The sequence below is a fragment of the Amblyraja radiata genome, chromosome 29 (assembly GCF_010909765.2).
Source record: "Amblyraja radiata isolate CabotCenter1 chromosome 29, sAmbRad1.1.pri, whole genome shotgun sequence".
Classification (NCBI taxonomy): domain Eukaryota; kingdom Metazoa; phylum Chordata; class Chondrichthyes; order Rajiformes; family Rajidae; genus Amblyraja; species Amblyraja radiata.
This window is the reverse complement of record NC_045984.1, coordinates 18,166,630-18,191,937: the sequence shown is the minus strand read 5'-3', so window position 1 is coordinate 18,191,937 and position 25,308 is coordinate 18,166,630. Positions and strand designations below refer to the sequence as shown.

The 25,308-nt window shown below is 42.1% G+C and overlaps 1 protein-coding gene across 8 annotated transcripts in view; it reads left to right on the top strand.

Annotated features, from left to right (window-relative positions):
- The window catches only part of eps15l1 (epidermal growth factor receptor pathway substrate 15 like 1), a 249,606-nt gene that overhangs the window by 38,823 nt on the left and 185,475 nt on the right, over window positions 1-25,308 (top strand). For 7 of the 8 annotated variants that reach the window (XM_033046723.1, XM_033046721.1, XM_033046722.1 and 4 more), the window contains 5 exons: window positions 4,567-4,656; window positions 14,332-14,379; window positions 14,488-14,583; window positions 20,037-20,102; window positions 21,462-21,587. In XM_033046723.1, coding sequence (XP_032902614.1) covers window positions 4,567-4,656; window positions 14,332-14,379; window positions 14,488-14,583; window positions 20,037-20,102; window positions 21,462-21,587 — 426 coding nt within the window. The remainder of the gene's footprint in view (window positions 1-4,566; window positions 4,657-14,331; window positions 14,380-14,487; window positions 14,584-20,036; window positions 20,103-21,461; window positions 21,588-25,308) is intronic. The other variant, XM_033046718.1, reaches the window with a different exon arrangement.

Below are 25,308 nucleotides of genomic sequence, written 5' to 3'. Positions count from 1 at the left end.
TCCATATAAGAGCATTGATTTCCGTTAAAATGAATAACGTGTCAACGGTAGCAGTGACAATCGAACACTGCGGTTTTAATGTTTCACATGTTCACAATTTAATTAATCCATCTTTATGGACTAAAACAAATAATAACATGGGGAATTAAAACACATTTGATTGCAATCCGTTATCAAACATAGTCAATGTTCGCTCTGAAGATATTTCCTGCACAATAGGGTCAGGAAGGGGGGTTGTGTGAATCAGTGCAGGGTGGATAGATGGCGGGGTGGGTGGGGTTGAGAAGGCAATCGGTGCGGAATGGATGGATTGAGGCAGGTGAATTTGTGCGTGTTGGTTGGAGTATGTAAAATTGTGAGGGGAGATCACGGGGGGGGATGTCAGTGGAGTTAAATGGGGGGGATCAGTACAGGATGAGTGGGGAGATCAGTACAGGATCAATGGGGGTAGTCAAAAATGCTGGAGAAACTCAGCGGGTGAGGCAGCATCTATGGAGCGAAGGAAATAGGCAACGTTTCGGGTCGAGTTCTTCTTGAATGGGGGGATCAGTACAGTGTGGATCGGAGGGTCTGTGCAGGATGAATGGGAGATCACTACAGGATGAATGAGGGGACCAGTGTAAGATGGATGGGGGGTGGCAGGAGAATCAATGCGAGGTGGATAGGGTGATAAGCGCAGGATGAATAGATTGGGGGGGGGGGGTAGATGGGGAGGGGAGCACAGGGGATGTCAGTGAGGACTGAATAGAGGCTGGAATGGGGATCAGTGTGGGATGGAGAGGAGGGGTCTCAGGATAAGGGGGGTTGAGGGGGGCGTAGAAGACAGAGAGAGAGAGAGGGGGCGAGGTGGGGAGGAAGGGAGGAAGGAAGGTCAGTGCTCCTCGGGCAACATCACCCCGCTGCCTTGGCCGTCCCTGTCCACCGCCAAGTGCCGCCGCCAAAGGAGGAGGCGGTTGGAATCTCTTCGCCACCGCCTCCCCTCCTCCACCAGCCAACAGGAAGGTGCGGAGCCGAGCGGTGCAGCTCAAAGATCCTATAGCTATAGGATCTTTGGTGCAGCTGCTTCAGACGGCGGAAGGAGGCCTCCCCCCTCCCTTCCTTCTACCGGCCTCGTCATGCGTTTTGAAAGCGGTTATCGCCGTTAGCTGATTTGCAAGCAGCGGCCGCTATCAGGGTGGGCGGGGTGCGGGAGGAGGAGGTGGAGCCGCGGTCGCAGCCGCTGCTGCTGCTGTGCGGGGCCCGTCATTCGCTCTGACCTTTTGTCATCCCGCACTTGGTATCCTTGCCCCGTACAACAGCCGCCGCCGACACGAAACGTCACGTTCCTTTTTCCAGAGATGCTGCCTGACCCGCTGAGTTACTCCAGTTTTTTGTGTCTATCTTTGGTATAAACCAGTATCTGCAGTGCCAAGCCGGGCAAAATGACTCGGTGTTTAGGTTGCCCGGCGGCACTTTGGGTGGTCATTGGCACACGGGCAACAGCTAATTTCGAGCCCTGCAATACTTAAATTTCTTTCAATAATATGTTCCAGATCACAACAACTGGGTGTTCAAAAGAAAGTGTCTTCAATTTGATTTTTCTTCAGTCCGTGTCCTTTATGTATCAAACTATTTGCCACTGGATATTACTTCTCACTCCCTCTCCCATACCCCTCCTCCTGCACCCTATCACCCATTTTCTTCTCCCTCCACTTACTGTTTCCATCCACCCCTTTACACATTTCACTTGCAGGCAATACTCTCCTCTCCCACCGTGCACTGGTTCCTTCTACCATTCAGTTCTCACCCAATGGCTCTCATTATTATCTTCCATACTTATCAGTTACCAGTTCTAACCTCCTTTATGTTCCTGCTTATCACGTCTCAGCCGCTGTCTCCTCCTTCATCTGCCCACCCTCTCACTTGCCTTTTATTTTCTCTTTTTTCCTTTTTTCCCCTCATCTGTCTGCCCTCATACTGTCTGCCTCTGCTTCGAACTGTATACCCTCCCCCTCTCCTAACAAAGTCATCCTTCACCCCTTTCTTGGTCTACCAATTATCTCTTGCTTCTGTCTCATTACTCCTCGTCTCCTCTTTATACTAGCTGCCTTCCCTCCATTCAACCATTCCTTTCCAACCACGGATGCTGTTTGATCCATCGAGATCCTTCTGCAGATTATTTGTTGATACAATACACAATATTCAGGCACCATCTCACCAGGGCTACGTACAGTTGCATCAAGACATCCTTAGTCCTAAATTCAGATTTTCTTGTAATAAAGGTTAATATGTATTTTCCATTTTAATCGCTGGCCGTGCCTGCTTATCAACGACTTGTGAACAAGCAACCTAGGCCTTCTTGAACATCAATGCTAACTAACCTTTCATAATAAACAGTAACAGTTTCGTCTGGTGCACTGGTCAGTTTGGATTTTAAAGCATCAAAGGCAATCTACTGTTCTGCATGCGTGTACTGCCTCATCTAGTGTCAAATCTGGCTTTCTCAGAAGCTCTGATCTGAGCTTTTGGTCGCTCATGCCATTCACTAGAATGTCCCTCGTTAACTGATCAGTTAGCTGGTCAACCGGCATATCTTGGAATCGACTTCGCTGGGCCATATACATCAAATCTGAGATAAACGAGTCTACTCGTTTGCCAAGGAGCTGGCGATGAGAGAAAAACCTTGCCCTGTCCAAAATGTGATTTGAGGGCAGGTCACAGATCTGGTTTAGTTTACGTAGCAGAACATTGGGGTCGTCGGGAGATTCAGCTGGGGTTATTTCCTGGCCGTTGGCACCGATGTGAGCCGGAGCATAGCGGAATGTTCTGGATCGTCAAATGGCATCTGGACCCGCAAGGTTAAGTAGGAGGGAGGCCTTGACAGCGTCTGGTTCATTTCGGTGTGCAATGTTCATGTAGTGTCGGTAATCAATTTCAAACATGGGCCAACGTTCACCGATATCCGCATCAAAGACAAGTGGGTCGGGCTTTCGACAAGAAGAGGCCATCGTAAAGCAAAATAAACTCACAAAAAGGATAAAAGAAACCCGATATACAGAAGGAGTGGATCATCCCACTTCTGACACCATGTAGATATTCAAGACACAGTATGTGATTCAAGTTCATCTTTAATCAGCACTGAGACTTTAACAGCATAAAGGATGATTGGTTGTCAGTAGATCCTAGCTGCTCGAACTGAACCGTGCCGGAAGCAAGTGTTAGTATAAGTGTTACAGTGGGGTGGAGTTAATGATGCTGGCTTGTGTGTGATTGGTTGACATGCATCATTAATCTACATTTTCTTTTATCAAAATCATCCTCTATTCAATTATTCAGAAATCCAATGATCTAGCATCTAGTTCCTATAATGCGGGAGCATTCTCATTCCTGTCTCCTGGGCCCTAATCCTACACTCCCTGATCTAATTTTTGTTTGTCAGTGTTGAACCCTTACACACAGCCATCAATGATGGACAAGACCATCTTTGATCATTATCTCATTTCTTTTTTTTTGTCCATATACTTTATCCTACTTTGCCGAAATATAAATTATCCTGTCATCAGGTTCATTTATTATCGGCACTTCTAATCCTAGTTTGTCACAATGCCACTGTTGAATTATTTAGTTCCTTTGGTTTGGTCTTATGATGCTTTCAACCCTAATCACTTGGAGTATCCCATATGTGCCATTCTCACCGCTGTATTAAATGTGAACACTGCAGCCACAACATCTGCAAAATCATCCTTATTTTTCCACTGCTGAATCAAATGTTGACATTTCTAACAGCATCTTCTTCAATTGTCAAATTGTTTCCGAAAATTGAGACACTAATTCTCTGTTTGTACCATACCTCCTCTGCCCTAGACTTTTATGAGAATTTTTCAGTAAATATTTAAAAATACAGACTATTTTGCAGTTACCCTTGTTCTTTCTTTTGAAATTAGGGGCATGGCACCCATTTCCATATCCATTATTCTGCTTTCATCTTCCCTGCTACTTCTAGAAACCACCTAGTTGTGCAAATCTTGCCTTTGTGCCTTTGAAAGAAAAGAACCTACAGTGACACTCAATAATTCACGATGTTGCAACATTTTTTTATGGCTGATTAAAAGCGTTTGTTGTTTAGTCACTATTATTGGAAACCTGACACCCAATTTGTATACATTCCACAAACATCATTAAAATAAATGCCATTTGGTGTATGCATTGCATAATGTAGGCCTGGACATTAGCAAAACACATCTCTGCTTCTTTAGTGTTGTGGAAGTTTGTTGTTAGACCCAACTTAAACGTTTTGTCAAGTGTAATATCTCTAAGGGCGCAACAATAAAATGTGCCAAAATGCCAGCCTAGGTTATGTGCTTAAGCTCCTGGAGCGGAATCTGGACCCATACCCTTCAAATTCAGTGAAGTTCTGCTGTGTGAAGGGTGAAACTTAAAGTTATTTCACACTTTGTATTTTTTTTAACTTAGCATTCTGTTCTTTTGCAATTTGACAACCAATTTGTGTAGCATATTTTGCCTAAGGGGAGAAATTGCTTGACCTGCTAGTGACTGATGTGTACTGGATGGTCTTGTTTTGTTTAGGTGGATCCAGCTCATACAGGAAAAGTTGGGCCCAATGAGGCAGCATTGTTTCTGAAAAAATCGGGGCTCTCTGATGTTATCTTAGGAAAGGTAAGAACCTACTAAATAATGTTAACTGTCATGTATTATGCTGGTTAGGATGGAACTGCTAGAAGAATGGAAAGGTATAACATTTTGGCAATTTTGGTGTGCTAATTTATATGTTCTTTAAAGGGGACTTTTAAAGAAAGTCCCCTTTAAAGAACTTTCTTTAAATCACCTCAGCATTATAAATCACCTCAACATATTTTTGAATTTATGTTCAATTATAACAAATTAATGCTGGGGATTTATTTATGGTAAGATATGTCTAAACCTAGTAGAAGCTGGATAAGACTGTACAGAAGCAAGTATGTTGACATTGCATTTGTCATTTCTTTCTCTTGTTTACATGCAGTGAGCTGAAAAGGTGGGTGTAGTTTAACTGGGAGATAAGAACAATACTAACGATTCTGAAAGAACCTGCCAAGGTTCAGCTGTTTGCATTGAAATAAGTCCTGGATGTGCAAAGCTTTCTTAGTTGCAAATATTTTTGTATCTATCACTATGATCCATCACTGGATTCCATGTGAAGTTCAGCGACGGAGGCCAATCTTGCTGAGAATCTGCAAATATCCTGGTGAAACATCCCTATGAAAATGCTGGAAATACACATCAGGTCAGGCTGCATTGTTGGGAAGAGAAACAGAGAGTACATTCCAGATCAATGACCTTTGGTCAGAAGCGGGAAGGAAATAAAATAATTTTACTAAGCTGCATGAGAATGGGGAGTAGCCTGTCTCTAATTGTGTAAACCCAGGTTGACCACAGGGATAAACTACAAACAAAGTTATCTGGTCAGTGAATGAATAGGATAAGTTAGAGAGTGACAACTAACAAAAGTACTTGGACAAAATAATCTGGGAGCAGTGAAATGCAGTGCAGGAAGGTGTGCCAACATGACAATTTGGGCATGTGCTCCACTGCCAAAGAAAATAGATTATTTACATTAGTAGGAAATATTAAGCACTTTTGTGTGCTGATGTGCTGCGAAATCTGTTACCTTGGATATCGGGGTAATTGTTGAGTACAGTAGGCAAACAAGTTTTCTTTCGTATAAATTTGTAACCATTTGATCTTGAAATTCTCTGCATGTTATTTGATGTTATCCTGTTATTTTAGTATGAGTGTCTCAAAGCAGACTACAATTGAATTAGCTTGTTTTTGTAAAATATGGGGACAGGAGAAAAATAAGAAAAAGCTCAGTAAAATCAAAAGTACAAATTATAAAAATAACTGTCATCATGATCTTGAGCTAATTCAAAACTTTTTTATTGATGCTATTAACTTTACATGGATTAACTTTGATTCTGCCCCTAAGGGAGGTATGATTTGGAAGGGAACCTGAGGCCTTTGTGGTACTATGGGTCAGTCAGTGATGGAGGAAATTAATACTTGCAGTTGAGAATATGCAGAACTGGGGATACTCTAGGACTAAAGGGCTAAGTATTCTGTCTCTTGGAGATCAGGGGATACCTTGTGGTTGATTGAAGTTAGGTTTCACTTTTCTTACTGTGACATCATCATTCTTGTAAAACGTGATGTTCGATGCTATTGTGATTGGCTAAGATGTATTATGCTGTGTATGATTGTAATTGGGTGGAAAGATTGTCCACACCTATATAACCATGTGATACTGTAGTAATTGGTCTAGAATTACCGCCCTTTGTAAGTTACATCCCACTGTATTAACCACATATATATGCTAATTCCTTTGTTTGACCACTTGTTTCTCCGTGATTGTGCTGGAGCTAGAGAGCTTCTCAGAGCAGGACAGAGAAGCAAGGTCACCTAGGTAAAATAAAGGATTTTTAAAGTATTCTAGTTGGTGTTTTCACTGAACGGACTAAGGGGTGCAAATACCGGAATTATCACAGTGTTGGAGAGATTCTAGCAAATTAGGGTGCTTTTCATGCAAGGTACAGAGGATTCTTATTTTGATGGAGCTGTTCTCATCCACTTTTGTCGTGCTGATAATGAAAAGGCTTTGGTCAATTGGTGGCTAAGCCACTTGCTGTATGATACTAAGCTTCTGATCTGCACGTGTAAACGTGGAGAATATGCTAAAGTTTCAGAAATTTGGAGAACTATTGTGGGAAGTTTTTCTTTAATTGGTTCCAGAATTCTGTCTTCTGAGTACCAAGGACACCAATTCAATGCTTCTAGGTGAGACAGACCTGTTGATCGAGTCAAAAGTGTTTTATTGTCACATGTCCTGAAAAGGAACAATGAAATTACTTGGTCGTTTTAGTGTTTAATAACCTGATAGTTGTTGGGAAGAATCTGCTCCTGAACCTGGACGTTACAAATTTAAGGCTCCTATACCTTCTTCTCAATGGCAGGGGTGAAATTAGAGTGTGGCCAGGGTGGTGTGGGTCCCTGATGATGCTGCCTGTCTTTTTGAGGCAGCGACTCCTGTAGAACCCTTCGATGGTGGGGAGGTCAGTACCTGTGATGGATTCTCTTGAATTTCTACAGGTGTACAGTAGAGAGCATGACTGGTTGCATCATGGCCTGGTTCGGCAACTTGAACGTCCAGGAGCGGAAAACACTGCAACAAGTTGTGGCCACTTCCCAAGTCCATTACCGGCTCTGACCTCCCCACCATCGAAGGGTTCTACAGGAGTCGCTGCCTCAAAAAGGCAGCTAACATCGTCAGAGACCCATACCATCCTGGCCACACACTCATTTCACCACTGCCATCGGGAAGAAGGTACAGGAGCCTGAAAACTGCAACGTCCAGGTTCAGGAACAGCTTCTTCCCTTTAGCCATCAGGCTATTAAACACGACAACAAATAAGCTCTGAACTACAACATTGTTCTACCTGGGACATATGACAATAAAACACTCTTGACTCGCCACTTTTTGCATTCTTCCTCTTTCGTGGACATTCGAGTTGCCGAACCAGGCGTGATGCATCTAATCAATATGCTCTCTACTGGACACCTATAGAAGTTCAGATACAGTTTAGTTTACTGTCACGTGTACCGAGGTACAGTGAAAAGGTTTTGTTGCATGCTTTCATGTCAGTAGAAAGACAATACATGGTTACAACCGAGCAATTTAAAAATTAATGTCAAAACGATGCTGATGCTCACCATTGTCATAATTCAGGAGAAAACATTGTACATTGATTAGTATCTTTATCATTCATTCCCTTCAGCACTACCACATAGTAACTTCACCGTTTATCCATGACAAAGGACACTATGTTTCAGCTCTGAAATCTGTGACCAGTCAGTTTTCAGTTTAGTTTATTGTCAAGTGTACCGAGGTACAGTGAACTGCTTTTCTTTCGTGCTATCCAGTCAGCGGAAAGACAATACATGATTACAATCAAGCCATTTACAGTATATAGATGCATGACAAGAGATTAATGTTTAGTGCAAGGTAAAGCCAGCAAGGTCTGATCAAGAATAGTCCAAGGGTCACCAATGAGGTAGATAGTAGTTCAGGACTGCTCTCTGGTTGTGGTAGGATGATTCAGTTGCCTGATAACAGCTGGGAAGAAACTGCCTGAATCTGGAGGTGTGCGTTTTCACATTTCTATACCTTTTGCCTGGTGGAAGAGGGGCGAAGAGGGAGTGGCTAGAGTGCGACTCATCCTTGATTATGCTGCTGGCCTTGCCGAGGCAGCATGAGGTATAAATGGAGTCTAGAAGGGAGGTTGGTTGTGTGATGGTCTGGGCTGCGTCTACAATTCGTCGCAATTTCTTGCGGTCTTGGATGGAGCTGTTCCCAAACCAAGCGGTGATGCATCCTGATAAAATGCTTTCTATGGCGCATCTGTAGAAGTTGAAGAGAGTTGTAGGGGACATGCCGAACTTCCTAAGTCTTCAAAGGAAGTAGAGGCGTTGATGTGCTTTCATAGACCTTTGCTTCAATATGGGTGGTCCAGGAGAAGTTGTTGGTGACATTGACTCCTTGGAGTATTCAAATGTGTATTCAAGAAAGTATTCCGAGGAGTACTCGAGAGCATTCGTCGACCTACTGAATCTCCTCAGTCTCCTAAGGAATCGAGGCATTGATGAGCTTTCTTTATTGTTGTATCAATGTGCTGGGATCTTCAGAGATATGCACGCCCAGGAATTTGAAGTTTTTGACTCTCACGACCACTGTCCTGTCGATGAAGACAGGTTCATGGATTCTTGGCCTTCCTCTTCCAAAGTCAACAGTCAGTTCCTTGGTTTTACTGAAATTGAGAGCAAGGTTGACTCAAGCGGGGCTAACTCAGTCGATCAGGCAGCATCTCTGGGGAAAAGGATGGGTGATGTTTTGTGTCGGAACCCTTCTTCAAAGCAAGATTGTTGTCCAGGTACCATTTGGTCAGTCAATCAATCTATCTTCTATACTCTGACTCGTCGTCATCTGTAATTCGACCAACAATGGTGGTTTTGTTGGTGAATTTGAAGATGGCGTTAGAAATGCAAAAGTAGACCAAAATTAAGCACTGATGCTGAATGGCTACCTTGAATATTTCATCAAATGCCACAACGCAGTCAGTACAGAAGTCTTGGGTTTTCATGTTTGATAGGTACAGGAAGTGACTAATGGAATATAATTGTTGCAACCTGCTGTGAAAGATACTTAGATAATAAACATGCTCTTCAGCATCCCATTAACAGGAAGTTATTTACATTAGGTTGTTAAATGTTGGCTGAAGTAAATGTTAATGGATTATGGGGGTAGGGGTAAAGCCAGCATCCGTTGTGTGAGCTTAACTGTTGTAAATTCATAACTGTATAAAATAATTAACTGGACAAACAGACATGATTAATGTGTTTGGCTTTGTCTCTGTGGATGATCTACACTCAGTTCTTTTTCTTAATACAGGAAGTCTCTGGATAATGAACTGGTTCTGTTTTTACAGACATCCATAAGTTGATTTTGTTGATAAGTCAGAAATCACTTGATACGGTAACCATTACTTCCAGGTATTGTAATGAATGTCATCAAAACCACATAAAATTGATACCAAAGAACACTTACTAAAATGGAGAGAGAGAAAACTATTTCTATCATTCATAGGGATGGATGCATGTATTACGTTAGAATTTTATGTTTAATAAAATTATATGAGTTTGTACATACATAGGGGTCGGGTGTTTGTAATTCAGGGACTGTATCCTTTTTCCTTTGTGTAACTTTCCTTGGACAGCACAGGAGGAGGCTGTGAGATATCAATTAGTCCCACTCAAATGTTCTCTTTAGCGCTGCTTTTTTCTTCTATGTGTGTGCTTCCCCTTTTCCATTTTGACTTATTTAATTTGCTATCACTTTTAAGGTCCGTTCACTCTAGAATTAATAACTGGAAAGAAGCCTCTCCCTCACACTTCCACCCCACCTGTCAGTTCTTTTTTCAGTTAAATCAGTGTCCACTACCTTTCGACCGTGAAAACCTTTGCTTGTGACTTTTTTGATTCAAGCCCCTCATTTTTTCAGGCACCACATTAATTATCTTCACTTGAGAATAAGTAGGTCTTGAAATGTAGCTCAAATTACCCTTTACCCTGAGGAAAATGGTTGGTTTAACCGTGACACTTTGCCATGAGATTTGCTGCTTAGATTGATGCACGTAGCTTCAGGAAGCCTGTGTATTGCAGCTTTGTTATTTTTGGACTGTTAATTTTGGACTATTTGAGTATTGGTAAAAATACACCTCTGGCCTTTTTTTGTTGCTTTTGTGAATGTCACCTACCCAGCAAAAACAATGTTCGATTCAAGTTCCTAATGACCCGAGTCTGTAAACACGATGACTCAAGGTTTTGTTTTCATTACACCTAAAATTGTGATGTAAATCTGTGTATCACCGTCATGCTCCATGTTCGGATATATGCACAACCATCCCTCCCCCCCTCCCCCTCCCCAGATTTACAGTGCATTCAGAAAGTACTCAGACCCCTTCACTTTTCCACATTTTGTTATGTTACAGCCTTATTTTAAAATGGATTAAATTCTTTTTTTTTTATTATCTATCTACACACAATACCCAGAATAAAGAAGCGAAAACAGGTGTTTAGAAAAATGTGCAAAGTAATTAAAAAGAAATAACTGAAATATCACATTCACATGTATTCAGACCCTTTGCTATGACACTCAAAATTGAGCATAGGCTCATCCTGTTTCCATTGATTATCCTTGAGATGTTTCTACAACTTGATTGGAGCCCACCATTGGTAAATTAAATTGATTGGACATGATTTAGAAAGGCACACAACTGTCTATATAAGGTCCCACAGTTGACAGTGCATGTCAGTGCAAAAACCAAGCCATGAAGATGAAGGAATTGTCCGTAGACCTCTGAGACAGGATTGTGTCGAGACACAGATCTGGGAAAGGGTATAAAACAACTTTGGCAGCATTGCAGGTCCCGAAGAGCACAGTGGTCTCCGTCATTCTTAAATGGAAGAACTTTGGAACCACCAGGACTCTTAATAGACCTGGCCACCCGGCCAAACTGAGCAATTGGGGGAGAAGGGCCTTGGTCAGGGAGGTGACCAAGAACCCGATGGTCACTCTGACAGAACTCCAGAGTTCCTCTGTGAAGATGGGAGAACCTTCCAGAAGGACAACTATATCTGCAGCACTCCACCAATCAGGCCTTTATGGTAGAGTGGCCAGACGGAAGGCACTCCTCAATAAAAGGCACATGACAGCCTGCATGGAGTTTGCCAAAAGGCACCAAAAGGACTCTCAGACCATGAGAAACAAGATTCGCTGATCTGATGAAACCAAGATTGAATTCTTTGGCCTGAATGCCAAGCGTCACATCTGGTGGAAACCAGGCACCGCTCATCACCTGGCCAGTACCATACCTACGGGTGAAGCATGGTGGTGGCAGCATCATGCTGTGGGGATGTTATTAGGCGACAGGAACTGGGAGACTAGTCAGGATCGAGGGATAGATGAACGAAGCAAAGTACAGAGAGATCCTTGAGGAAAACCTGCTCCAGAGCGTTCTGGACCTCAGACTGGGGCGGAGGTTCACCTTCCAACGGGACAACGACCCTAAGCACACAGCCAAGACAACACAGGAGTGGCTTCGTGATAAGTCTGTGAATGTCCTTGAGCGGCCCAGCCAGAGCCAGGACTTGAACCCGATCGAATATCTCTGGAGGGACGTGAAAATAGCGGTGCATCGAGCTCCCCATCGAACCTGACAGAGCATGAGAGGATCTGCAGAGAAGAATGGGAGAAATTACCCAAATACAGGTGTGCCGAGCTTGTAGCGTCATACCCAAGAAGACTTGAGGCTGTAATCACTGCCAAAGAAAAGGTGCCTCAACAAAGTACTGAGCAAAGGGTCTGAATATTTATGTAAATGTGATATTTCAGTTATTTATTTTTAATTACTTTGCAAAATTTTCTAAATACCTGTTTTCCTTTTTTTATTATGGGGTATTTTGTGTAGATTGATGATAAAACTGTTTTTTTATTCCATTTTATAATAAGGCTATAACGTAACAAACTGTGGAAAAAGTTAAGTGGTCTGAATACTATCTGAATGCACTGTAGATGTTATATGTTTTTGGTTCCTCCTTACCACTTCTCTAATGGTGTTAAGTTATTGCTTGTATGTAATTCCAGGGTAAGAGCCATCTTTTGCTATTTTGGAATACCAGTCATTGGCAAGCCTTGATTGAGTGTGCTGACAAATTATTTGAGCATGGTGGTTGTAGGAATGGTGGCAGAGTTTCTGCTCCTTAGCCCAAAGGTAATGAGATGGATTGTGGCATCCTGGCAGAGGTGTCGATTTCAGAAAAACCTGTTTCTGATCTGCTCTACGGCTAGTGGTGTGATGAACTCCGTGCCATTAAAAAATATATTTAGCAGAGTGCAATGTTACTAGAAGACCAACAATTATATCATAATCGCCATTTGAGAAGTTACTGGCGATCAACCACATTGAAGAACTGCAGTCCTTCAGGTGAAGGTACTTCCACAGTGATTTTGAGTAAGAGAGTTCAACATCCAGTGAAATTAAAATAGGGTGTGTTTCCAAGGCAGAATTAGGGCTACTTGTAGATAGCTGTGTTCCCATACATCTGCTGCTCTGGGTGGAAGAGGCCATTGATTTGGGTGGTGCCGTTGAAATATTTTAATTCCGTTTCTGTGGTGCATTTTTGAAATGGCACCCGTTTCAGCCACTGTGTTATTTTAGTAGAGTGCCAGTCACATGGGCAGCTTCATCGGGAGTGTGATAAGGTTTTTGAATGTTGTTGAACCTGTGATCATAGAGGCAAATAAAGAAAATGCCATTTGTATGCCTGACATATCTTATACATGGAGTTCGAAATGTAGGAGGTGAGTCATTTGCTTCAGAGCATCCAGGTACCTGCTCTTGTAGCAACTTTCCTGATATGGTTAATCCAGTTAAGTTTCTGACCAGAAGTGACTCCCCAGGAAGATGATAATGGACTTTGTGTGGTAATGTTTTGAATCTGAAGGGCAGATTAATAAGGCTGTATCATTTAATGTCAAGCTATAGATTGAAATTGATTGATTGAAATATACATATGGAAACATGGAGCCCTTTGGCTCAATGTTTATGCTGCCCATCGATTGCCCATTCACACAAGTTCTATGTTATCCCACTTTCTCATCCACTCCTGACACATTACAGGGAATTTACAGAGGCCAATTAATCTACAAACCCGCACGTCTTTGGGATATGGGTGAAAACCGGAGCAGGGAGAATGTGAAAACTCCACACAGACAGCATCTACGGTCAGGATTGAACCTGGGTTTCTGGAGCTGTGTGGTAGCAGTTCTGCCAGCTGCGCCCCTATTGCTTGATTAGTCTGTGGATATCTCTCCCAATTTAGACAACAGTTCCCAGATGAGGAGCGCTATAAGGCTTAGTGGATTGGGATCAACGTTTCTAACCAGTATTCTCATCTAGTGTTTAGGTTCTTTTAAGAAAGTCTTACTAACATAACTGAGCATTGGATCCTACAATTTAAAAAAAGCTAACGGTCAATCCCATTGGTGTGGGTCTTCAGCCACCTATAGGTCAGACTGGGTAAGTGTGATAAACCTGATGAGTTTTTCTGAGATTTTAACTTGCAGATTTTAATTTGCTTTGCTCTGGTTTCAGATAATTTAAGTATGTATTAAATATAAATTAATAAACTTCTGATGATATGTTGGCATTATATTTTCATTCCTTATAGGTGCCACTTGACCTTGAGTATTTCCAGCATTTTTATCTTTCATTTCAAACATACAGCATCATCAGTATTTTACTGCTGTAATCAAGTTAGTTAATAACCCAAATTAAAGTTCCAGCTACTTTGGGATTCAAACGTGTGTTTCTAATCCTCATGTCATTAATGATCAGTGCTGCTCAAGTACAGTGTGTACTAAAGATTAATTTTACTGTCTCAATATATTGTCACACTGGTGTTGCCTGGAACCTTGCTGTGTTTAATATTAATAGTGTTCAAATTAGTAACATATATTGGTATAAATCTAGAAATTCCATGTTTAAAAATGTTTATAGCTTCAAAGGATCGGTATGTGATCTAATTCTGTGAGTAGACTGTGTTCAGCCTCTAAATGCTGGTATGGTGTTGAAAATAGCAAGACAGAATTAATCCGTTTATGCACTTGAACATGCTGTAGAAAAGGATGGGAGAGATCTTTTGAGTACAGTTTTCATTCACTTTTTGTATTGGTCTGTGCAGATTTGGGATGTGGCAGATCCTGAAGGCAAAGGCTATCTGGATAAACAAGTATGTAAATTGTGCTTTTATTAATTCTGACATGCTGATTATTCACTAATCTATCATCCACCTAACCATTTGTTTACATTTCTACCTAACCTTTTGTTTACATTTCAGGGCTTTTATGTGTCTTTGCGCCTGGTTGCGTGTGCACAGAATGGCCATGATGTTAGCCTGAACAGTCTAAATGTGACACTACCGCCACCTAAATTTGTAAGTGTCTCGGCCACTGTATAAAATTGTAAATGCACATAATTTGACTGGTATTTCATTAAATATATGTGTAGTAGAAAATTGAAATTAATTGTACTCACTAAATTAATGTAACAAATCTATTAATAACATGAAAATGACATGCCATTTTACAAAACATTACCTTATATCTTTGTATAAAGTTGCCAGATATAACTTCTTGTTCTACAGACCTGTGGTCACGGTTGTAGAATAACAGCCTTTTCTGTTGCTGTTGCGATCAACTAATTTTCACATCTGGTATTAGAACACTGGGTTATTTATTCAGCGTGTGTTCCATGAGGTCCAGCAACAGCATAGGGTCGTGAAACACAGAGGCTGCATTTTCTGTAAGCTGGAAATCATTTTCCTGCTAAGAAGTATCAATGTATAAATACTGCGAGCTTCCTGGGAATCTATGCTGGTACAGGAAGATCAGTGCACTGCAGAACCCTTCACTAAAAATTAACAGCCTTGCTCCCATAGTGGGAGTTTTGATAATCCAGTCCAATTCTATGATGCATCATAGTTCACTTCAGTGCAATGCTGAATGAATGCTGCTTTTGTTCTTTTGGTCAGGGCAATAAATTAAAGTCATGTTTACCCTTTCGGATGGATGTTAAATGACACTTTCTGAAGAATATGAGGGGAATTCATTTAGCACATGGGCCAATATTTATCCCTCGAACAGCATCACAAAAACAGGTTATTTGGTATTTATATCACTTCTGTTTGTAGATCTTTGCTGTGCTTCCTATACAAAATAGTGACACTTCGTGTCTTTGGATTGTTTTACAGTGCTGTGTGGTTCTCAGAAGTGTATCAATACAAATTCATTTGTTCTCTTGTCATGTTATTTATTTCCCATATTGTATGCTACATGAGGATTCAATGTGGTGTAAACTGTTTTGATGTGGTACTATGGGATATTGTCACGTGTGAAAATACAGTGAAAAACTTTGTTTTGCATGTGATCAAGGTAAAATACCCATACATAAATAAAATCAAACCATGCAGAATATAGTGTTACAGTGAAAGGAAAAATGTAAGAGGTAAAATTAGGGGATCAGAAATACATCCTTAGCTTATGAGAGATCTGTTCAAACATATGATGATAGTGGGGAAGAAGCTGTCCTTGAATCTGGTGGGACATACTTTCAACTTTAAATGTCACCCATCTCAAAGGCCTCAAATCCTTCCTAAGACCAGTATTCTCCCAAATGTAAGCATAACCTCCTTGCTTTTGTTCTCTATTAATTCTATGACTTGCTACTTTCAAATATGTGTTGTGTCATCTGTCCTGCCTCCTTCAAAATTGTACTGTTTAATTCATTTTATTTGTGATATTTTCTATGAAAATGCATCTTTTCACACTTTTCTGGTTTGGTTTACATCGGCCACAACTCCTCATTTCACCTGTTCTGGGTCTGTTAACATTCAGCCAGTTAATATATTTCCAATTTTCTTTTACATTTAAAATTATGTTGTTCATGCATGCTATTTACACACATTAAAGTTCTGATAAACAGCTATTTATTTGGAAATCTTGATGGTTCTACCTCTGGCTCAGTAGGTGATGTTTGTTGTGCTCTTTTCCAACTCAAGGGGTCTGGATTCCTATGCTCTCACCTGATTAATTTGGGCAAAATGTGTAGGAAAGAACTGCAGATGCTGATTTAAAAATCGAAGGTAGACACAAAATGCTGGAGTAATTCAGCGGGACAGGCAGCATCCCTGGAGAGGAGGAATGGGTGACGTTTCAGGTCGAGATCCTTCTTCAGACTGATGTCGGGAGTAGGCGGGACAGAGATAGAATGTAGTTGGAGACAGTAAGACTGGTGGGAGAACTGTGAAGGGGAGGGGATGGAGAGAGAGGGAAAGCAAGGGCTATTTGAAGTTAGAGAAGTCAATGTTCATACCGCTGGGGTGTAAGCTACCCATGCGGAATATGAGGTGATGTTCCTCCAATTTGCACGGGGCCTCACTCTGACAATGGAGGAGGCCCAGGACAGAAAGGTCAGATTGTGAATGAGAGGGAGGTTAAAACGCTGAGCAACCGGGAGATCAGGTAGGTTGAGTTGGACTGAGCGGAGGTGTTCAGCAAAACGATCGCCGAGCCTGCGCTTGGTCTCGCCAATGTACAGAAGTTGATACTTGGAACAGCGGATACAGTAGATGAGGTTGGAGGAGGTGCAAGTGAACCGCTGCCTCACCTGAAAAGACTGTCGGGGTCCTTGGATGGAGCCGAGGGGGGAGGTAAAGGACAGGTGTGACTAATTTGGGCCACAGTTCCTGTGGTTCCCTTTGATTGTCTAGGACCTGGATCCTGTGCTCACTACTAACTCTACAGGACCTGTTTCATGTGGTAAATTCCGACTCATTGGGCCCCAGGTTCCAGCATTTTCTTCTGTCTCACCAAGGCTCCGGTTCCCATGCTCCCTCTGTCTCATCAGGACTCTAGTTCCCATACTGCCTCTATCTCACTGGGGCTCTGGTTCCACACTGCCGATTCACTGAGGCCTGGTTCTGCGCCCCTGATTTACTGAGGCCTGGTTCCCCGCTCCCTTCTGATTCACTGAGACCTTCGTTCCCTTGCTCTCTTCCGACCCAGTGGTGCCCCCGTTCCCATGCGACTTTACAACCCAGTGGGACTCCAGTATCAACCTCCCTGACACCTACCTGCATATACAATTCACTGTTCAGGACCCCGTTTCCTACGTTACCTATAAATGTATCGATACTATAAAATGTATTTTTGTACCGCGTAACATGAAAAAAGTGAGTAATAAGTATGTTGATGTATTAACTGAAGCATTCAATACTGCACAAGAACAGGGCCTTCAACCCACAATATCTGTGTCGAACATGATGCCAAGACCATCTCTTATCTACTTGCATATATTCCATATTCCACCATTCCCTGCATATCCATATGCCTATCCAAAAGTCTCTTAAATGCAACTATTGTATCAGCCTCAACCATCACCCCCAGAAGCGCGTTTCAGCTGCTCACCACCTTCTGTAAAAAACCCTGTCCCGCACATCTACTTTAAACTTTGCCTCTCTCACCTTAAAGCACTGCCTTAAATCCTGAGGAAAAAGGTTTTGACTATGACTATCTTTACCCTATCTATGCCTCTTGTAACGTTATATACTTCCATCAGGTCTCCCGGCAACCTCTGCCATTCCAGAGTAAGCAATCCAAGCCTGTCCAACCTCCAAATAAAGAAGTACAGAGGGATCTAGTTCTTGTTCACCTAGAATCAGATATTACAAGTAGTTGGGAAGACAAATTGCAAATTAGCATTTATTCCAGAAGTATTGGAATTTAGAAATGACAAAGTATTGTTACAATTTTACAGGATGCTGAGGCCATTCCTGAAATACAGGTACGGTTTTAGAAGAAGGGTCTCGACCTGAAATGTCACCCAGCGCATCTCTCCAGAGATGCTGCCTGTCCCGCTGAGTTAATCGAACTTTTGTGTCTATGTACAGTTTTAGTTCCCTGATTTAAGAAAGGATGTACCAGCATTGGATGCAATCCAGAAGAGATCTCCGAGGCTAAATTCTGGGATGAAAAGGTTGTCTTATCGCAGCTACAGGATTTAGTTATGTTTTCTTTGAAATTTAGAACACTGATGAGTGATTTAATTCAAACATAAAGTGCGAGGGGAGGAATGGAGCATGACAAAGTAGATGTTGAGATGCTCCATTACTGGGAGAGTATTGATTAGGGAATGATTTTAATAGATATCCAATGCATCTTATATTGATATCTTTGTGTCGTGCTCAGTTATTAAGAGCTCCAGCTGTGGCCTGCATCAGGGCTTTAAAAAGAGTTATTTATAATACTGTGTGGAGCAGAAATATCAGTTATTTTCATTACCTTGGGCCTATCCCCCTAGGCAATATTTCACCACTGACCCACAGCCCCCAACTGTACAGGCTGATAGATTCTCGTTGTGACGTTAGAGATCCCTGTTGAGACGCGAGCCAAGGCAACACTCCCCCCCCAACTGGGAGTGCGACTGCGACATTTTTAAAGTTCAAAATGGCAATAACCTGTAAAATATAAAATCAATGTGAACGCATCTCACTTTCCTTCTTCAGTCCCCTATTCCTCATCTCCATTATGCTCCCTCTTGTCACCCTCCACCCCTATTCCTCATCTCCATTATGCTCCCTCTTGTCACCCTCCACCAACCCTCCTCGGCTTCCTCCCCTCACCCCCTCCTCCCTCTTCCCTCTCCCCTCCTCCATTACCTCGCCATCCCTCTTCCTACCCTCCTCCATTTACCCTCATCCCCCAGCACTCCCTCCCCCTCCTCTTCACCCTCCCTCTTCTTTCCCCTCTCCTCCCCTCCCCAACTCCCTCCCTCACCTCTCCCTCCCTCTCCTTTCACCTACCCTCAGTCACTCCCTCCTTCCTTCCATAAGTCCTCTCCCCTCCCTACCCCCTCCTCTCCCTCTATCCCCCTGCACCCCAACTCCTCACCTCCCCCTATCCCACCCCCCCCACTCTCCCTCCTCACTTCCCCTACTGCCCTCCTCTCTCTCTATCTCACACTCCCTACCTCCACCACTTCCCCCTCCTCTCCCTCTATCCCTTGCTCCCCTCCTCCCAACTCTCCCTTCTCACCTCCCCCATTTTCCCCCTGCTCCCCCACTCCTCACCTCCCCGCTATCCCACTCCCCCACAATGAAAATCGCAATGTTTTTTTTAATTAAACCCCCCCCCCCCTATCCCAACCCCACAATGAAAATCGCGATGTTTTAAAAAAATGAAACCTCCTCCCTATCCCACCGTCACAATGAAAATCGCAATTTAAAAAAAAATGAAAATCGCGTTCTTTCTTTAAAATAACAGCCACTGTTAGCTGTAATGAAAACGGAAGAATTTTTTTGAAAATCGCGATTTAAAAAAAAAGTGTAAGTGAGATTCGGGATCCTATTGTGACATCATTATAATGCGGTTGACGGGCAGGGCGTGGAAAAGTGGCTTGAAAAGTGATTTTTGTAACGTTTAAAATGTCAATAACTTGTAAAACATAAAATCAATCTGAATGAAACTTGGCTATTGCACACCCCAGGACAATGGTGAGTAAAGTGGGCCAAAAATTGTAGCGCTATCATGTACCGTTTTGGCAGAGTTTCCGTGACTCACGCATATGCAAACAAACAAGATGAGAGTTTTAGTAATGTAATAAATTATCACCAACCAATCTATTGGTTGGTGATAATTTATTACTAGCCTATTTATTAATCTCAAAGATGAATTTGTTGTAGAACTAAAAGCAATTTCCACTGCAATTTTCATTTTTCATTTCATTGCTGCTACGAGTGCTTGAATGTGTGACTTTTTGCAAGAACTCACTCTCGGAGCTTTCCATTTTTGATTTACTAATGAATTGACTTTTTGTGTTTTTTTTTTACAGCATGACAGCAACAGTCCCTTATTAATAGTGCCCTCTCCCTCTTCAGACATGCACTGGGCTGTAAGGGTGAGTTGGGTAGCTGACCATACCATTTTGGCTGATTTGAATGAGTTAGGTTTTATAAAGTGTAAAACCAATCCAGATTGGATATATTGTTATTCACTTTCTGCAATGGACCCATGAGAAAATAATTTGGTTAGTCTCACCTATGTTCTGAATCAGAAAGGATTTACGGTACATAGCGGCTCCAGCTTGACACCTAGTAAAGGTCTGGGAGAAGGGAAATCGAGTAATGTAATAATGTAGAAGACAGTGCTGTAATAAAGTTTGAATGAGTGAGAGAACTTTATTCTACCTTTAAATCTTTATCCGAATTGGTGTCAGATGAAAATTTTAGGAGAGCAGTGTTTGAGGAACCGAGTCAAGATGTATCATAGATTTCTTAACTTTGTGCCAACGATTTTTATTATCTTCCTTTCTTCCTTTATCCGATGGGTTGGAATGATGACATATGAAAATGGATTTTCAAAATTCATACCAAGAAAAATTAAGATGATCTGCATGAGGTCCGTAGGCGCATGTAAAGGGAAAACCTTCCCTAAACTAAGTGTTACTAAATATGACACAATTACTCTAATTATTCATAAATCTAATGGGGAAAGAAATGTTTTTAAAAACTCAGATTGTTTAGAATTTGGGAATGGGACCTGTGACAAATAAAATATCTGGTTTGAAAGTATCTCCATATATTAGAGAAAAAAAAAGAAGAGAAATTACTGAGATAAGATACTTAGAACTAGAAGGATATATATGGATTATGAAACTCATCAGACTAATTAAACTAGTTCATAAAATGAAAAATTAAGAATTAAAAATGCATTAGAAATGTAGCATGGCAGCTAATCCCTACATTTTGGAAACCATTAAACAAACAGGGCATAATTTGATATATTGTGCTGAGGGATGAGCTTTTATCCAATTTAGATGGAATACATTATAATTTTAAACTATTTATAAGGTGGATACATTGCGGCAAAGCTTTGGTGTTATAGTGCAGAGCAATAAAGGGGTAGTACTTCAACAATTTTAATCACTGTCACTGAATATAATTGAGAAAACCTACTCATAATGTGGATTTCACCCTGGCTGAGACAAGTAGATGATAAGATGAACGTAGACATTTGAATATTGATGAAAAAACATTAAAAATAAAAAACTGTATTGTGCATGATGCATTTGTAACCTATCAAAATGGTTAAACGTTTGAAAGGTACCTAAAAAAAGATTTGCTCTTTAATAACCATATTGGGAACAAAATAATAATTGTGGAATAAATCCAATCTTTCAAAACCGAATATTGGCTTGAATAGTTTAAGCATCACATTAAGACGAAGTGCTAACTTATCCTTAACTCCTTCTCAACAGCCCGAAGAAAAAGCCAAATTTGATGGAATTTTTGAAAGCTTGTCCCCATTAAATGGCCTCCTATCAGGTGACAAAGTGAAACCTGTGTTGATCAACTCAAACCTACCTCTTGATGTCTTGGGAAGGGTGAGCATGATACAGTTTATATCCAACCATTTTTTTGTTGTAAATGTTGTCTTGAGATTGCATTTATTAATATAGATATTTGAGATCGATGTTGTTTAAATCAATACAGTAATATCTTGATTAGCGCTACTCTGCATTGCGCTACTCCGCTATAGCGATCCTTCAATTTCAAGCTTTCTTTTGTCCCAAAAAAAAGCGTAAAAGTGGTCAACATTTGCATTTTGAACAACCCGCAAGAGTGCCTATATTTGTTTTGGTAGAACCTCCAGCAGTCATCAATAACATTGTTGAGCTGGCCAATGAATGGGGAGTGGAGGATGTCAGAGTTGAAGATATGGACTGTGAGGAAGGCTGTCAAAATATACAGCAGGATAGAGGTTAGCAACAAAAATGGGCAAAGAAATAGCAGATGGAGCTTAATTCAAGCAACAGTGAGGTATTGCACTATGGGAGGTCAAATGTAAGGGAAAAATATACAAATAATGGCATGATCCACAACAGCATTGATATACAGATGGATCTCGGGGTTCAAGTCCATAACTCCCTGAAAGTGGCAACACAAGTAGATAAAGTAGGAAAAATGGCTTATGGTAAACACAAAATGCTGGAGTAACTCAGCAAGACAGGCATCATCTCTGGAGTGAAGGAATGGGTGACGTTTCAGGTCAAGATAGAAGGGTCTCAAACCGAAACATCACCCATTCCTTCTCTCCAGAGATGCTGCCTATATGGCTGAGTTACTCCAGCATTTTGTGTCTATCTTCAGTTTAAACCAGCATGTGCAGTTTCTTCCTCCACAAGCTTACGGTAGGCTTGTCTTCTATAGGTCGGGGCATTGAGTTTAAGAGTCAGAAAGTCATAATAGGAGTTTTACTTAACATTGGCAGGACACGTTTAGAGTATGGTGGTAGTTCTGGTCGCCTCATTACAGCTAAAATATTCTGTGCATGTAAATGTACAGAGGAATCTTGGTGTGCAAGTCCCTAACACCCTAAAAGTGGCAAGTAGATTGGGAAGAATGCTTATGGTATGCTTGTTTTCAAAGGTCGTGGCATTGAATATAAGAGTCATGATGTCATGATGCAGCTTCATAGGACTTTGGTTAGGCCACATTTGGAGTATTGCTTGCAGTTCTGGTCAGCCTATTACAGGAAACATCTGGAGGCTTTGGAAAACATGCAGAGGTTTACCAGAATGATGCCTGGATTAGTGGGTTTTAGCTACAGACTCTGTAGCAAAGGGAGAGGATGGTCAGACTTGGATTGTTTTCTCTGAAACTCCAGAGGTTGAGGGGAGATCTGACAGAAGTATATAAAATGATGAGAGGCATAGATAGTGTAGACTATCAGAATCTTTTTCCTGGGATGGAAAATTCAAATACGAGAGGTCATAGGTTTAAGGTGAGAGGGACAGAGTTTAAAGGAGATATGTTGGGCAAGTTTTTTAACACAGAGAGTGGTGAGTGTCAGGAATACGCTGAAGGCAGATGCGATAGTGGCATTTAAGAGACTTTTAGATAGGAACATGGATATGGAAGGAATGGAGTGATATGGAGTATGTGCAGGTAAATAAGAGATGGTATTGGCATCATGTTTGGCACAGACATTGTGGGTCAAAGATTCTATCTTGTGTTGTACTGTTCCATGTTCTATTACTATATTAGACTATTTGTTATTACCCATAGTCATCACATACAATACAACTTTACCCCTGGCCAGACTCGCACATGCTGTGAAAGGAGCTCTCCCTCCACCCCCAGCGGCGCTGTCCTTTTACAGCCGCTTCCCATCAGCTGCCAGAAATGAGGGATAGACTTGGCTATCCCTCAGTCTAGCAACATTGTTCTTGATGTTGCTGTACTGAGGGATAACCAATTCTTTCTTTCTTAACTTACAATCTTCCAACTTCGGCTTCCAAGACACGTGTACATATTCGTGCCTTATTTTTGGGTTAAAAATAGCGTCTTCATTGCAGGGAAATACAGTATTTAAAAACATATAGCACCAAGAAATGTATTTACCACATTATTGGTACACGAACTCCATTCTTCTCTCTTTGTTTCCAAAGATACTCCTAAGATAATGGCAATCCATGTTTGAAAACCCGCCAAGAAACTTGCGCTGCGCATACGCAGTACTGCAAAGGCAGAATTTCAGGTGCCTTCCACTCCCCTTGTCGTGAAGGCTTGAAGCAACGCCGACGGCATGTCAGCTGCATAGACTTTCGCGTGTTGCAAGTACTGCGGATGAATGGCACGGAGAATTATGCCTACCTAAGAGATCGATCTCTTATGTAGGCTTAATTCTCCCGTGTCTTTACTATTTATTTTTAATAATTACCGTTTTATAATTTTAGTCAGGGTAGGCAGTGCCTACCTTGCCAACCCTGACGGCACGTGCCTGGTCTATACCAGGTCCCACAGTTGACAGTGCATGTCAGAGCAAAAACCAAGCACGATTGGCAGCCCTGCCAACAGTCTATCTGCTTTTTCATCATTTTAAAAACATTTTTAGTATGTATTAAAAGTTTGTGAAAATATTCTCCGGTTTGTTGTATGTGGAGGGGGTCGGGGGAAACTTTTTTTCAGTTTCTTACCTTGCCAGAGATGCGATTGTTTTTTGGGTCGCATCTCTGGTCGCTCTGCGGCCTACCATCGGAGACCTCCTCGGACTGACCTTGAGCCCCACCGCGGGGCGTGGACTTAACATCAGAGCCGATCCCTTGCCTGGGATCTCTCCAACTTTAGGCCTGCAGACTTTACCATCGCGAGCTTGCAGTCTCGGGAGAGGCGAGTCGAGAAGCTCCATCGGCGCAGAGGCTCAACCAGTTCCGACAGGGCGGGGGGAGCTGACATCCAGCGTGGGGGGAGCTGACATCCCCCCGATGCAGGAGCTGATTGCCGTGATGCGGAAGGACCAAAAGCTGCCGGCTACGGGAGTCAAGATTGTCCCGTCAACGGAGGGCTCGAGGCCCCCGACCGCGGGAGAGTAAAGAAGGGAAGAGATTTGAACTTTTTTTCGCCTTCCATTTCAGTGAGGAATGTGGAGGAGTCACTGTGGTGGATGTTTAATGTATGATTTAATGTTAAAATGTATTTTGTGCATTCCGTTGCTTTTTATTTGTATGGCTGACCTGGCAAATGAAAATCCTCGTATGTTGCAAAACATACTTAGCTAATAAAGTATTATTGTGATTGATTGTGCTGAAGACGAAGGAATTGTCCGTAGGCCTCTGAGACAGGATTGTATCGAGACACAGATCTGGGGAAGGATATAAAATAATTTCTGCAGCATTGCAGGTCCCAATGAGCACAGTTTTGTTTTTCAATTGATTTATCTTTATAAAGTTACTAGACCAAGTGCAGACCCGTTGGGTCTGTTCCTCCAACGTGCGGTTGTGGGGGGGGGAGGCGGCATGCAGCGTCACACACACTAACTATCCCCCCCCCCCCCGCACTCACGCTAATTACCCCCCTTGATATTATATTATTAATTTGCTCCTTTTATCCCATAACCACCCTATCTACTGACGCATAGCCCCCAACTTGCAGTCACATCTAGAGAGGGGGGGGAGGCGGGGGGGGGGGGGGGTAGAGAGTGAGGGCAGAGAGAGAAGGGGCAGAGACACAGAGAGAGGGGCAAGAGGGAGAGGGGGTGGCGAGGAGGAGAAGAGGGAGGGTGGGTGAGGGGAAAGGTGGGGGTGGAGGGGAGGAGAGAGAGAG